The following is a 16,213-nucleotide window of genomic DNA, read 5'->3' on the forward strand; positions in this document are numbered from 1 at the left end:
ATTTCATTGCCGCAAGCGAAATCAGTATGTATACTATATCTTCTTTGTTTTAAAATTGTCAAATATTCACCGCAAAATTGATTATTTGTGGACGTAACTTATTTTTAAGTTAGATATATATAAAACCACTTCGCAAACAAAGAAGATATAAACTTTAAGGAAATCGACACTGTCTTTTTGTCATAAAACCCAAGAATGGTCACGTCCTTGTTTCAAAATAATTTATGAAATATATATATATATTTTAAAGTCATTAGTGTTTATTCCCTTGGTATATATGAAGCTAGTGGGAGTATGAAACTCGGATCTGGTTGTTGTCTCTAAACATGTGTAGTCTACGTGCCAAATACGGGTTACCTTATTCTTACATCTGAATATAACTCAGTATTTTTTTTTTTTTTTTTTTTTCAAATCCTTTTTAAGATATCTTAAAGACTGTTTAAATACGTCTCGAGAAATCAAATACAAATGAAAGAAACATAATTATTTAAATGTTTTTATAGCAAGCGTATAAATTTTTTACCGTTAGTTCAGAAAAATAAATGGAGAACAACCTCACCTTTGATAAGTATAATAACGGTTTTGATACTTTTACCACCCGCCGCCACCGCCAAGATGTTTGGGACTTCACTGCAGCAATATAATGTTACTTCACCACTCTTGATTATTAATTTTGGAAATGGTGAACTGTTCCCAATTTAGTCTAAATCATTTTTGTTTTGATGAAAGCTTTTCAAAACAGAATTTTAATATGACCTTCCTGTCACATTCCGAGGGTAAACTAGCTGAATGTAAACAAAAGGTAATATTTTTTCTGATTTATAAAATAAATATCTAATTTTGTGGGACAAAACAAATACTGTTTAGTTTATAGCTATAGTTACTTTTAAACGCCTACATGCACAATTTTTTGTTTCAAAAACTAAAGCGAATTCGGACCCTCCTTTCCTGTTTACAAATGACCCAATCAAAACATTATCTCATTTAGGTGCACTTGTTCTCACAAGATTTGTAGAACTCTACAAAGATTCGTTGACTCCCCCACCCCCAATCCCACAAGGATAATTTCACTTAAGATAAACAAAATTCCGTTACCTTGAACCGCTGTGGGTTTAGTGATACTTACATAGAGTAATTAATGGATAATTCACAATGACAATTTGTTAGCCATTGGAATTCCTTCGGGGGTTTTAAGCATGGAGACGCCATATTAAAGGTATTGATTGCGTCAATAACGCGACTAATCACATTGTAAAATACTGCACCATGTATACATAACATGTTATTGTCTGCGATATCACCTCGGTGGAAGCGGGCGTAAAATACAACTAACTCACACACAAAAATCAATAACGCATTTTTTAATTAAGGGTATACCTATTGAACTGGGTCACCTAGAACTGTGTGGCAATATAGAAAGAGATCGGTTGCCTTCTTTAATATTTACAGTTTTATCTTATAAACTAGGCGGTCTTGTTTTGTAAACTAGACGCTCTTGTCATGTAAACTTTTTCGTACAAGCCCGTGCATTCTTCATAAAGGTTTTATTTTATGTGCTTGATAAAATAATAACAACTGTATTTACATTAAAATAGATAGTTTTACTTCAGAGATAATATGTGAACGGATTAGCTTATTTGTGCCTTTAATTTTATTTTAACTCAAACTAAAAACACTTGTATCCATTTTCAAAACACTGGATTATTCATTAAAAGACTATTGCGTTTTGGACAGAAGCTTCTGGCTCCAATGAAGTTCATCACCAGTGAAGGTTATCGTATCATTCACCGTTATCAGTATTATCTCAGGTTATTTACCCTAAATCAAATCAAATTAAAGATCAATCAGTATTACGCCAGGCGGTAATCAAATATTCAATACACTTGTCTAATCCAATCGTTATAGATAATATACTTAGCTTATTCCATCGTCCATTGCTTACAATATTTTGGTTTTATGAAATGAATCCTAAACCTTAATAATGACTGAATGTCATGCAAATATACTATTCAAAAAAAGTAGGGGATATTTGATTTTGGGGGCATAATACTAAAATATGCAAATAACTACGAAAAAAGTCACTATAGAACCTAACAGAAGAAACATTTCCAGTTACATGTGACGCCCAAACGCACCAATATCTACCGCATGGAATGCAGGTGATGCTTGGGATCATCATGGGGGTCCAACCCAAGATTTGCACGACTCTGACTTTGAATGTTACAGTCATTGTGGCATTGAATTCCAGGGTGGAAACATCAGTTTAATTGTTTTAGTGACCAGAAAACAAATTTTGATATGCGTCGGCTTACCCAAAATGGAAGGTTACGTGCCCTTGGCATGCTACAGATCGGCACAACACAGGCGGTTGTGGCGCGGACGATGAATGTTTCTCAGTCTGTCATAAGCAGGCTATGGTCCAGATACCGTGATACACAATCTGTACAGGACAGACCACGCTCAGGTCGACCAAGGTCGACAACTCAAGCCCAGGATCGATTTATCCGTACCTTGGCCTTGAGAAATCGTGTCATCACAGCAAATCAGATCAGCGCTCGTCTTCAAACAGACACTGGTGTGAGAGTGAGTGGCCAGACAATTCGGAATCGACTGCATAGGGGTCACCTTCGCGCCCGACGTCCTCGCGTGATCCCTTGTTTGAGAGATCATCACATTCAGGCAAGACGTCGTTGGTGTAGGGATCGTCAACACTGGGATAATCGACGCTGGAGCAATGTGATGTTTTCAGATGAGTCAAGGTTCACTGTTGATTTTTTGGACAGACGTAGGAGGGTGTGGCGTCGTCGAAACGAGCGCTTCCAAGACGTTAACGTCATCAGACATGATCGATTTGGGGGTGGTTCTGTTATGGTGTGGGGAGGCATCACTGTTGCTGGAAGAACGGCTTTACATGTTGTTGCAGGGCGTGTTACAGGCCAGTACTACCGGGACAACATCTTGGCAGTCCATGTTGTGCCGTTCGCACGACGTCATGGCCGCCGTTTCATCTTCCAGGATGACAACGCAAGATGTCACAGGGCCAGGATCGTTACAGGTTACCTCCAACAACAGAACATCACCACATTACCTTGGCCAGCACTGAGTCCCGACCTCTCCCCCATCGAGTTGTCTGGGACATGCTTGGACAGAGGTTATGTCAACGTCAACAACGTCCTGCCAATGTCCAAGAACTTGCTGCTGCGTTGCAACAGGAATGGGACAATCTGGACCAAAATGACCTTAGACGTCTCATTAGGAGTATGCCACGTCGGATCAATGCTTGTTTGGCAAACAGAGGAGCATTTACCCGTTACTGACTTGGTTGTGATGCTGTGGTAACTTTGCTGTTTGACCCCGGGTATCATTTTACCCTTATAATGGTCAGTCTGTGCCTTACTTAGTCTAACGATCATTTGGAATAAATCGATGAATGTGAACTTCATTTCATTTTGTCATTTGTTTCTTCGTCAGTTTCATTAGGTGACTTTAATAACACTTAAAAATCAAATATCCCCTACTTTTTTTGAATAGTATATATTATTCTGTCAGATCGTATTATGATTCTTAGAGTGTGTCTGACATTCAGTGTTGGTCTAACGTTCATTTCGAATAGACATTCAATGTTGGTCTGACGTTCATTTAGTCCTTTAGACAGTTCATTGTTGGTATGACGTTCATTTCGGCCTATAGACATTTCAGTGTTGGTATAACGTTCGTTTCGTTCTATAGACATTCAGTGTTGTTCTGACGTTCATGTCGTCCTATAGACATCCACTATATTTAGTGTTGCTAATTTCAAAATTTCAATCTATATATATAGAACAAATGGAATGTCAATAAATTATTACAGTCATTATGCAATACGACCTGCAATGTTTATTATCACTGAGCAACTTCTAATAATAGACAGACTTTTCGCAATCAAAATAATTATTGTCTCTGTATTAAAAAAATAGATAACCAATTAATGCACGAATGAAGTTATTTACCAGATAATATATCCTCGGATATTCAGTTAACACTTTTATGATATTACGCATGGTTAATTTAATGCATCCATTATAATAATATAGGCTATAAACTTACCTTATGTCTTTATAAAAGACCGGGCCTTCTACGGTAGTAAGTCATTCTACGCATCACTTTGCAAATGCATTAAAGTAATTTCTAAGTGACATTGCATGCACAGATCCATAATATTAACTATCAAAAAAACGTTGTTTAAACACACGCCTCTTCAAATTCCCCTAACACCGTGTTTGAATTGAAGTGTATGTCTGAAGAGGAATGTTTGTCGAACTGTCCTTGCAAGTCTTTCTATACTTAGCAGTTATATTAGATGTTCGATAATTTCTTCAACATAAATACAAGCTATATTGCTTAGGTTTTACACTCAGTCATCAAATATAAACCTGTATTGGTAAGTTACCGACCGATCTATCCTTTTAATCATAGTGCTGTGGTTGTTGCTCTAGTAATCTTTTTGTTATGACGGAAACTGAAACGTACTATATTTCTGCAGTTTGCTATGAGGAGAATCTTGCCTATCTGAAGGATTATACACCATTCCTTGCCAGACCCTCCGTCCTGTACCACTATAGACGGTGCATAATTCCAGAGAGGGACAAATGGGGCTTGACGTCCACTCGACACTCAATTCGAGACAAAGCTTTTGATACATTTTTATTTTAACCTGACATGGGTTTTTTGAGGTAAAGACCCATAATGCTTCAACTGAGGTCAAATTAAAGTACTGAATTGGGTTGCTCTGGTGTATTATTTTGATTTGATGATGGTTCAATAGATAAAGTGAATGTCGACTTGCTTACTTATTTTGGCGTATCTCAACATTCTCTGATAACGACTAAAGAAGCCCATATTCAAGACGTCGCTCAGTAATAAAGAGTAATTGAAATCAAAAGAAATTGCGTTTAACGTCCTACTTTTCAGCTTTGAGGGACAATTTGCCCGGACAACGGCGCTACGGCCTAATCTTATTTCGAATTTCAACTGCCAAGGGATCTGACACACCAGTGTGTACAAGGGGCCTGGTTTTTCGTCTAATCCGAAACATTGACTTACGTTATACAGTGTGCTTTGAGGGACATTTTGACCGGACAGTGCGCTACGGCTTACTCTTATTTCGAATTTCAACTGTCAGGGGATCTGACACACCAATGTGTACACGGGCTTCGTTTTTCGTGCAACCCGAAACATTGTCTTTGTCTGGTCCTCGTCCTGCACCACTTTCATGGGGAAATAGAGTCGAAAACCCGAGCAACTTTCTCGGTCAACATCGACTAGCGTCTTATATACTGAGTCACCGCGGCCCCAAACATAGTTGTATTCCATAAAATTGTGTTTTGTGAATCTCAACGCTGGCTTTATCTATTTATGAGGAAAAACATTCAAAGAAGACAGAGTGACATCCCATAAAACCAATCAACATATAAAATTGACAATTTTATTTTTGACCCAAATCAACGACGTCTACTCTAGAAAGGTGGGTTGTTGTTTTTATTTTCTCATTATAGAAACACATGTCATAAAATAATTGAATGCAATTTTCACACAACAATAATATGAAAGATAAGTATCCATACCCCTGGGGTGTTCTGCGCTTAAAACTAGACCACAACCTGCGTTTTATATGCGTGTGCCATATGGCATTAGCATGAAAATGTAATCGCCTGTGTTGTTAATTGCGATCAATTCAACTATACTTACTCTAAATCAAGCGAATAAACCTTGACAATCTAAGCTCCGATAAGATTACCGCATAGCTCGTTCATTACATTAATTACATTCAGTTTATAGTATATCAACAAAAAAAGGTTCTCAAAACAAATCAACACTCTGACTACATTTTAATTACCGTGACTATACATACAATCACTGCTATATCCCAATTTTGAATTCATTGAAATATAATTTAAACCTATTTACTTACATTATACATAATGCTAACATTTCAGAAAGAAAGGCAACACTTTTTTTGTTGATTTTTTTGAGATTTTACTACGGCCATGGTTCATTTTTTCGGGCGATGCCGCCGTATTTTTCGGGCAAAAATAATACAGCTCTTAGGAAAATCGGTCCGTACGCTTATGGATAATACATAATTAGTCTTGTGGATTTATTAATGCACGGACGGAGTTACAATGCCGCCGTCAGGGCAGACCAATATACTCACCGCTACAACCGCAAGCCCGATTAAAGTAAAGACTTTTTATTGTAATGCGTATGTTATGCTAAAAGAGATTTAACCAACAACATGTAGAGAGGACTGTTAACAGGTTATTATTACATGTGTTGGTTTTAGTTAAGTCAGTATGTAAATACATGTACTAAATTATATGAATACAGGTTATGTGGGGCAGGTGACAGCACATAAGTTAAAGGGAATTATTTACTTATATTACTTACGTGTAATAGTCGGTCATATGTAACTCACGTAACACAATGGGGTGGCTTTTCTTCTGTACAGTCCACACATAACAATGTTGAAGGCGGTTCAAATTTCTCATCGGTGTTAGCTAGATCGCAAATTTGGTCATGAATCAAATAATAAGTGTCGTTGACTTGGTTTGCACAGCCACAGGTAACTAATGTCTATTCACTATACAGCCAGGTAAACTCCATCAATCGCGTGAATCTGTAACCCAACTACCGATTTTGACACTGACAACGTCCAGACGTCTACACACATATCGATAGCTTATATAATATTTATGTATAGATCTAAACCCGTATCGATAGATAACATTTTTTTTTCTTAAAGCACCAGCCCACATTAGTCAGTCAGTTATCTCAAATCAACACGTGCAGTCGAAAGGTTGATTGTTTAATTAAGGATTAATGAATAAAGACATGGTTGTACTTTTAGCCCTTTACTTTTATTTTCTCACGCTTTACAAGTTGTCCCTGTTCCCTTATGACCTGTTAACGCTTAAAGTGGGATTTTTACCTGTATAATAAAGTTAATTCTGGTATGAATGTGGGTATGAATAAGTGACTATTATAATACAGAAGTTATATTGATAAACATATTTCATGGTTGAATTATTATAATATGTGTGTGGTTATGAATATGATATTTAGAACTGTGTGTTTAATTCAAATGACCGCTGAATGACATGTGACATAAGAGTATATTAGGTTAGTTATAGCTGTTAATAGTTCATTCGTACTCTCATCACAAATACCTTATACAGTTTGACTGGGAATTTAACTCTCCTGTGTTAATGGCATTTGACTTTTGCCCTGTGGTTAATTATCCCCTTTCCAATAGTTTGAGCTTCTGTGTTGTAAGCACAAATTATCGCTCTAATTAGTTATCTGACAGGGGACGTAAATGAGGCAGAGCATGTTTCTTGAAGACTTAATTACAATTATCAATGATGGAAAGTTCGCATAAATAACTTGACAGTGACCTGACTCTGCTAGTGGCCATCGCACCGAGGTTACCTCCCACCAAGTAACTCCAGTCAGTGTCATCCAAACTACTTCTTCATAGACATTAGTGGCAAGCTTTCTCTTTTCAGAACACCGTAAATATATATGCATTATGCAAGAGCTAAATCTGCCTATTGCAGGTCTTTCTTCTTTAGGCCTTATATGTTATCTAAATTAGTGCTGAATTAACCATAAGGCAAATAAGGCACGTGCCTTAGGGCCAGCCAAAAATCCAGGCCAGAAAATAATAAAGTAAAACTTTTTTGATAATTATCAGGTGGTGACAAAAATGCTTGCCTTTATTTTTATGTAAATAAATTGCATCCTTCTTCATCTACGCGTTTGTCGTAATCTAGCTAGGCAGTGAATGAGAATATGTAGGCTACTTATAGTAAATACAGTACTGTCAATGTTCTAAATTTGTTTGTAATAAATTTTCTGTTGCTAAATTTAACTTAATTCCTTTTGTCAATGAGCTATACATATCTGTATTTTCAGGCCACCTATCAAAATGTGCCTTAGGGCCAGCAGAGCCTTAATCCGACACTGATCTAAATTATTAATTAGACATTGATTAACTTATCCAGACCATAATCAACTCTTGATGCCATCATTGCCTGTGATATTTAGTGGATTTGAATAAGTTTTGTGACGGATGATTTAACGTAAAAATTGGCATTGGAGACTTTGTTTATCATCGTACCGAGGATAGTAATGACGATCGAGGCTAGCCTAAAATTGAATCGCTAACATCTCGGTTCATAGTAAAGCTACTTGGCTGACATTTTCAGCATATTCTGTTTTCATTATCTATCTTATTACTATTATAGCGAGAACTGTCTGCTCTATCTAATCTTACTTACAGATCCTTTAAGCAGATAAACTTTAGTTCATCATGAGATCGCAACAAATACATTGTTTCTTTCGTAAACGACGTCGAGAACATTTTCAACCCTGTAATCATATATACATCCCAAAGCATTTAAACTATTGTAAAGGACAAAACTCCTTTCGGAGACAATAGATTATTTACAAAGAATGTTAAAAATATTTATGACTCAACTCCCACTCGTGCAACAATCGTGCCAACGTGCCAAATTGGTATGGCAATTTTATCACGACAGCTTACTACGCGATAATTCCTTACACGCATCTAACTATATACGAAATTTAAAAGAACAGATCATATATTTCTTTGTGTTTCAAGACGCAATGTGTTTCACGAGGGTGCCGACTTCTTATTTACAATACATCTGAATTATTATTACAGGGTTCAGTTTTCACAAACAATGGGCTCTGTAGAGTTCCGTAAAATATATCATAAAAACGGGACTGTGAAAATGTGAATTATGTTATTCCTGAATAAGAAAGGTGTTATATTTCACATTTCATTTCTTCGGGTAGTGTGGATGGAAAAGAATTAGTCTTTAAGAGGTATTATCAAATCTAACGAGAAAACATTGAATTTTAAAATATATCATATTCAAAATAAACTTCAATTTATACAGCAAGGCATATTGTAAGCTAAAGCATTCGCTTAAAGCCACCCTATGACACTTGCTCGATTTTCGTTCCCGCGTGTCTTCGGTAACGAGCGTGGGGAGTGTGTGAAGGGTGTGGGTGTGCTTGTCATTTCGTATAAGAGAGAATTTAGAAATTTTCACAAATTCGGCACGCATCAGTTTTTGTTCCATGTGCGTGAACACCGTGCGAACTCGACGCGAACACTGCCGACGGTCGTACCAATGCGTGTCAGTGCGTATCATGGGAATCCACTGTCCGTAACTTATGCGTGTACAATACGCGAACTGGGCGAAAACACAGCTACCACAGAAATGGCACGCCTTGCGTTAGCCCACGTGAAAGCGGGGCATAAGGGAGATAAATCCCTTTAACATAGCTGAAAAAAATGAAATGAAATAAAATGAAATGGGGGGGGGGGGGGGTTTAGCGTCTTACTATTCTGCTTCGACTGGAATAATGAAGACGGGTATACACCGTACAGGGTGCTATGAGGGAAATTTTTCATAATATTAGTTTCACATCGTTTGCTGTATCTGTGGACCCACCATTCTAACGGCAGATGGTCTCTTAATTAAATTGGTAGTCCTTCGGATGAGACGAAAAACCGAGGTCCCGTGTATACATTGGAATGCACGTAAAAGATCCCTTGGCAGTTGGAATTCAAAATAAGAGTAGGCGATAGTGCCGCTGCCCGGGTAAAATTTCCTTCATCGCACACTGTATGGCGTATGCCCGTCTTCATTAGCCCAGCATAGGAGCAGAACAGTAGGACGTTAAACCCCATTTCATTTCATTTCATTTCTTAATTAAATTGGGATTTTATTCCTCTTTTTTTTTCTTTTTTTTTTTAACAAATCAAATAGGCCACGTCAAGCAATTTTAAAACGTCTCTGCCATGAATTGACATATATATCTCAAATTTTCCTCACAACCTGCTGCCAAGATAAAAAATAAATACCAATCTGCGGCAATTTGAGTGTGTGATACTTTTTTACTTTAATCTAAAACAGTAGACCCCAGCCGACCCGCTGTGAATATTTAGATAGAATAGGCAGGTCAGCAAAACATAATTATATTTGTTCCTTAAGTTTACAATTTTCACCATCGCTCTGGTTATCTGGGACAGAAAGGGTTACACAAAGGACTAAAACCCCAGAAAGATAGATTCGAATCTTTTGGGGGGCATCTCACGATAAAGTTTGAGTTTTTCCAAGAGATACGAAGGCAATTAGTGGAATACAATGTGAGTAACATTGCCCTGGCTAAATATCAACCGTTGAACTTGTAACCGAGGGCAGAATGATTCAATAATTCTTGCAACACCCGAAGCTAGCCAAGTTTTAATGTACACTTACCTCCCTTATAATATTTAGAGGGCGCTGCATACGGGCAAAGAAGTGACCATTTTATTTTTCGACATTGTTGCTAACGTGCAGTAACCAGTTTGTTGTGGTTAAATTATCTGATAATCTGACAAAGGTGATTCTGATTTATTTGATGTTTTATTTAATACTATAGAGTGTAGTTTGATAGTGGCGTAGAATTTTTTTATTATTAAATCTATATATTCGTGTTCGACTCGTAAAGATTGTTTGTTTACAAAAAAAAAAAAGGAAAAAAAAGGTTGGCAGTCTGAGTAGACTGAAGACAGTAGTAGACTAGGCTAGAAATGTACGGATACAACTGGAAAAGTGCCATCTATGATTCGATTGTAATTTATAACAACATAAACATATTGGCTAATTTCGTCGTATCTGTCATAACTGTTGTCACAAGAAACATCGATTACATGTCATTTCGGTCCCGCGTCATTTCGGACTTATGCCATTTCGGACTCCCAAAAATATGTCCTCGACATTTCGGACTCAGGTAGGTGACGTTTCAGACTTGGGTAGATGACGTTTCGGACTCGGGTGTAGAACATAGAATTATAGAACACTGAAGTCAATTTACTTTATAAACTATTTTATTTATTAACATAGCATAAAATGATAACAGCGATTTATAGCAACGGGCATATTTATTTGATGAAATAATATAGCCTCAGTCGGGTATTCATTTATTGTATAAAACATACATTTAAATTCATACATTAACATAGCATACAGCGATTTATAGAGAGAGAGAGAGAGAGAAATGGGGTTTAACGTCCACTGGACACAAACTAGGTCATTTCGGGACGAAACGTCGCCAGTCCGAGTCCGAAAAGTCGCCAAGTAAGTCCGAAAGGTTGTCAAACTGAGTCAGAAACGACGTTTGTGTTGAGTCCGAACTGACGCAGGACCGAAATGACGTTCTACCGAAACATCATCATTCTAGCCAAAATCTAATATCTCTAGTATTGATAACATTTTTAGTTGCTTTATTTTGGAGTAAATAAATCTGTTAACAAATTGTTTACATTGTAACTATTGTAAGCCTTATTTTCCTTACCAGATGCCGTCAATCAAGCTACAGAGTTCGGATGGAGAAATATTTGAAGTTGATGTGGAGATCGCTAAACAGTCAGTCACCATCAAAACTATGTTAGAAGGTAAATGATGCAATGGTTTCAATGGTATTTAGTAATTGGATCTGGAAATACAAAGGATGCAATTTTATGGATTGAATTACGGGTCTTACAAAAGATTGTAAGCTTAAGCTTGAACCCTTTCAAACTGACGAAATTCAGATTTCGACAGGAATTTATTAGTAAACTAAGTCTTACATCTGCAGACCAATCAACTACTAACTGTTCAGTTTTGTAATGTAAGCATGATTTCTGCCCATAGATGAAAAAAATGACAACAAGGCTGAGTAAGTTAGATGTGATAAAAGAAAAGATACTAGTTATAATTGATACTAGTCGTTTCATCCCAACCTCTATTTTCAGATTACATGCCATTTTGGTCCCGGAATCGGGCAGGTGACATTTCTGACTCGGATAGGTGGCGTTTCATGACTGTCATGATTTTCTTGATTAACTTATTTAGGTGTCTTACATTATTGTACATATTTATAGATCTTGGAATGGACGAAGACGAAGAAGAACCTGTACCTTTACCAAATGTTAATGCTGCCATATTAAAAAAAGTTATACAGTGGTGTACATACCATAAAGATGATCCTCCACCACCCGAAGATGATGAAAATAAAGAAAAACGAACAGATGACATTTGTTCTTGGGATGCAGAATTTCTTAAAGTTGATCAAGGAACACTTTTTGAACTTATATTAGTAAGTCTGGTATAAAACTTTTGCACCAAAGAAGAATGATTATGATATTTGTGTATTAGAAAATCGGACAAAAGTCAACCTGATATTTGGAAGGTTTAGTAATTTGTTAAATTATAGATTGCCTGAATGATAAAAGATTCATAAACATGGGAAAAATTTTAATTGGTGAAATGCTCTCAGCTTTTAAAAAAATTAAAACATTGCTGGAAAACCAGTATTATGTGGATCGTGCTTTCGTTCTGATTGAACATCATCAGCCCTTTAAAACAAACTCACTTTAGCTCAGTGAGTAAGGCACTGGCAAACTAACTAGGATGTCTGGGGTTCAATTCTGGTGTTGACCAAGAAAGTTCCCTGAGATTTACCAGTGTGGTTTCCTCTTGTCAGTTGTGGAGTGGAGGGCCTGACAAGGACAGCTTCTAATCACCCGGTTGGCACTAAAAAAACAAGGTCCTGCGTACACATAAAGGAACCCTTGACAGTTGGAATTTGAAAAAAGAGTAGGCTGTAGCGTTACTGTCCAGACAAAATTTTTCTCATAGCACACTGTATGACAGGTGCCTGTTTTCATTAGACCAGTCGGTGCATAGAAGTATGACGTTAAACCCCATTTCATTCAAAGCAATTTCTCTGTTAATCATTTCAGAATGCTGTGTTTCTGTCATCTAACCTATTAATTTTCATATGTATTTCAAGCGATCAATTCTTGATTTCTGACATACATCTAAATATTAATTATTATTTTCAGGCTGCTAATTATCTGGATATTAAAGGTTTATTAGATGTTACATGTAAAACAGTAGCTAATATGATCAAAGGAAAATCACCTGAAGAGATTCGTAAAACTTTTAATATCAAAAATGATTTTACTCCAGCAGAAGAAGAACAGGTATGGTATATAAGAAAGTTATTTTCACTAATAAAACTATCAAACAGTTGCGGTTTTTAAAATAATTTTTAATTTTAAGTTCAGCCGACTTGGGTAGAGTCTCTTGGTCATTGGTAGTGACCTCTGGGTCATTGGTAGTGACCTCTGGGTCATTGGTAGTGACCTCTGGGTCCATATTCTGAACTTCCAGTGTTACTTAGCCATGTAAACATTAACTGCCATGACATGTTCATATACTTTTGCACAAATTTGCTGTAATGTATGGTGTTTTATTTTAAGCTGTTGTGTCTGTGGGGCTGACATAGAAACTGTTGTTGTAATGGAACAAAATAACCAACATGTACACGTTTTAATCCGCGTCATAGAACCCTTGGAATTCAGTGATGAGTAGGCAGAAATGCTGCTGTCAAGGCAAAATTCTCCTCCCTAATAGAAATATTGTATTTGAAGGTAGAAAATAAATACTGTAGTCTTAGTCCCAAAATAACAGTATTGTGTTGATGCCTTAAACTAGGTTCCTATACTGTCCTGAATAACATATTAACAAATTCATTCAAACAATTGGAAACATTAAGAATTTTAAAGTATTTTATTTGTCTGCTTTCAGGTTCGAAAAGAGAATGAATGGTGTGAAGAGAAATGATCTTATTTCTTCCATATAAACTTGTATTATATTAATGAGAGAACTGTGTATCTTAATGATCAAGATGTTTTCCAATGTGAATGATTATCCAGTATCAAAATCACAGATTGATCAGCAGACACATAACTCTTTGTATTTATTATTCATTGTGACAATTATTGACAGTGTGACTGTTTCCTCCCTGGCTTGATGTTTTAGTGAATCAATGATCTCTCCATTACTAACTACTTTTAAAAAAACATTCAAACTTTTAAAATTTTCCAATCCAAATATGACAAATGTATTATTTTTCTTGTGCAAGTTTGTGAGACTCATTGAATGAGGAATTAAACAAGATTAACATTTTAAACTATCAGATCAGTAAGAGCAGAGCTATTGAAAATAATAAAAGTATATTTTTCCTCTTTTGTGAAGATAGATTCTATATCTATGCTGAAACTGTACAGTTTTTTAGTAATCAAATTGAAAGTCAGATCTTTATATTAATGGCATTCTCAACTCGCACAGTAGTTGTTTACGTTGATGTATTTAATTTTTAGTCATTTTATATTTGTAAATTACTTCAAATTATACAGAATTTGTTAAAATGGTTCAACAAATAAAAAGAAATGTTTTAGGGTTTTTTTTAATCAGTTATTCGTGTTCTTTAGTTATTAAATGGAAACAAATTTTTAATATATGTGGTCTCTCACGCCTAAACCCGGCATAAGTCGCACTAATTGATTTTGCGCTATGGCACGTTAAACCTATTATTTGTTGAAAATGCATTGAGATGTCAATTTTTTTTTTTTTGTCTAATTAGCAAGATTAAACACTAATTTACCGAATAAATCATCTGAAATGTTGGAAATGTATTCTTAAAAGCTCTTAAATTATGTTTTTGTAAAGGGTACGCCTTTAAAACAAAGGAAAATTGACTTATAGCAATGCAAAATTCGCTTGAATTCACCGACATTTACCACGCTGTTGGTATATCCTAACCCCCTTATATGGGTGTAAACAGTAAGCTACGTCATTCTCCTTGTCTATTTCGAGTTGGGATTCCCAGATAGCATCCTTTTTGACCAATAAAAGATGGTTTTAGTCACCACATTCAATATAAACAAACACAGCTTGTTGCTAGACAACGGGCCAAAAAGACCGCCGCTGATTGGCCGAAAGGCCGGTGCGGTGTATTGTGGGAAGATGGCGGCGCCCATGAAAAACCAATGTGATCGGATTTTTCGTCCTTTTTCTACTTCACGTAAATACCTGGTCAAACTAATTAATAAGTTGGATTTAAGACACTTCAGAACGAGAGACCGGTGCGGTGTATTGTCTGAAGATGGCGGCGCCCATGAAAAACCAATTGTTGTCGGATATTTCGTCTTTTTCTACAAAATACGTCACGCTTTGTTTACTTCCGGATAACTGTTTAGCGCGAAATTCGTTCTCGTTTAGCAGACGCAATCCGAGAAGATTTTTTAACGAAATTTTGGATGAGCGATGTTGACAATTTCCACACCATTCTATACAGAAAAAAAGGTAAACAATTTTATATTAATAAATTGTATATTAATATTAATCCTCCCGAATCACCACGAGTGCTATTTATAGAAGGTGCGCATGGTAGAAGTCGGTCAGTGGGTCACAAATGTCAAAATCATTCACTTGGCTATCCTTGTTTGTAGGCTAGCCAACACAATTTAAACAATTGTTTAAATATCGATAAAAACCCACTAACATCATCCAACCTTCGATTCAGGGTGATTACTACTATACTACCTATATAGGCTACTAGTACTAGTACTAGCAGGTGCCCGTGGGTAAAGAAAATAAAAAAAAATAGTTGGTTAGTGGGTCACAACTGTCAAATTCATTCCCGATTTAGTTATTCTAGGCCTAGCCATGCGATCTTTTATTTTTTACAAAAATTCATTATGCATTTGTATTGGTCACAATAAATTTGTTACCTGTGTGTTGGCTTTCCTTTATTAAAATACTGAGTAGGCCTATGTACAGCTACTGTCTGATACATTGACATAATCACAATAATAGGCCTATGTTAACTTGGCTATGTACTGCAGGACCTAGCAGTAGCAGTCCAGTCGCAATATGCATGGTACAACAATATCATTTCATATTATTAAAATATATATAGTACTATACTATTTATATTATATCATTCTGTTTCTGCAATCTGAAATGAATGGGTTTTTTTTTTATTAGATACACCCCTACATTTAGTGAAAGTATTACGTAAATAGTTATAATAAGCTGTACACCTCATTTAAAATGAAATACAATGAAGCAAGATTTAGATTACTGAATTTCATGAATAATCATTGATATTTGTTTTTACTGATATTTTAACTATACTATTCAAAAAAAGTAGGGGATATTTGATTTTGGGGGCATAATACTAAAATATGCAAATGACTACGAAAAAAGTCACTATAGAACCTAACAGAAGAAACATTTCCAGTTACATGTGACGCCCAAACGCA

The 16,213-nt window shown here is 36.1% G+C and overlaps 2 protein-coding genes across 5 annotated transcripts in view; one reads left to right on the plus strand and one right to left on the minus strand.

Annotated features, from left to right (window-relative positions):
• The window catches only part of LOC126823608 (1-phosphatidylinositol 4,5-bisphosphate phosphodiesterase eta-2), a 78,697-nt gene extending 72,038 nt beyond the window's left edge, over positions 1 to 6,659 (minus strand). The window contains exon 1 of one of the 2 annotated variants that reach the window (XM_050552535.2): positions 6,427 to 6,659. The gene's annotated coding sequence lies outside the window, so the exon portion shown is untranslated. The remainder of the gene's footprint in view (positions 1 to 6,426) is intronic. The other variant, XM_050552540.2, reaches the window with a different exon arrangement.
• LOC126823625 (S-phase kinase-associated protein 1) lies at positions 661 to 14,361 on the plus strand. Of its 3 annotated transcripts, none has more exons than XM_050552575.2 (5): positions 661 to 802; positions 11,416 to 11,512; positions 11,981 to 12,195; positions 12,944 to 13,084; positions 13,692 to 14,361. In XM_050552575.2, the coding sequence occupies exons 1-5, from the start codon at positions 680 to 682 to the stop codon at positions 13,725 to 13,727; spliced, it is 612 nt and encodes a 203-aa protein (XP_050408532.1). In that variant the 5' UTR covers positions 661 to 679; the 3' UTR covers positions 13,728 to 14,361. The 3 variants fall into 3 exon arrangements, with proteins under 3 accessions (XP_050408532.1, XP_055957918.1, XP_055957917.1); XM_056101943.1 differs by lacking the exon at positions 661 to 802 and adding an exon at positions 4,402 to 4,420; XM_056101942.1 differs by lacking the exon at positions 661 to 802 and adding an exon at positions 10,329 to 10,458.
• Positions 14,362 to 16,213: the final 1,852 nt, after the last annotated feature.

The sequence above is a fragment of the Patella vulgata genome, chromosome 6 (genome assembly GCF_932274485.2).
Source record: "Patella vulgata chromosome 6, xgPatVulg1.2, whole genome shotgun sequence".
Lineage (NCBI taxonomy): Eukaryota > Metazoa > Mollusca > Gastropoda > Patellidae > Patella > Patella vulgata.

Bases quoted from the DNA above. Each gene is read 5' to 3' on its own strand.
- LOC126823625 (XM_050552575.2), top strand. From the start codon at position 680: ATGGTGAACTGTTCCCAATTTAGTCTAAATCATTTTTGTTTTGATGAA. The intron at 11,513-11,980 runs GTAAATGATGCA...ACATATTTATAG, and splicing joins CATCAAAACTATGTTAGAAG to ATCTTGGAATGGACGAAGAC. The intron at 12,196-12,943 runs GTAAGTCTGGTA...TATTATTTTCAG, and splicing joins CACTTTTTGAACTTATATTA to GCTGCTAATTATCTGGATAT.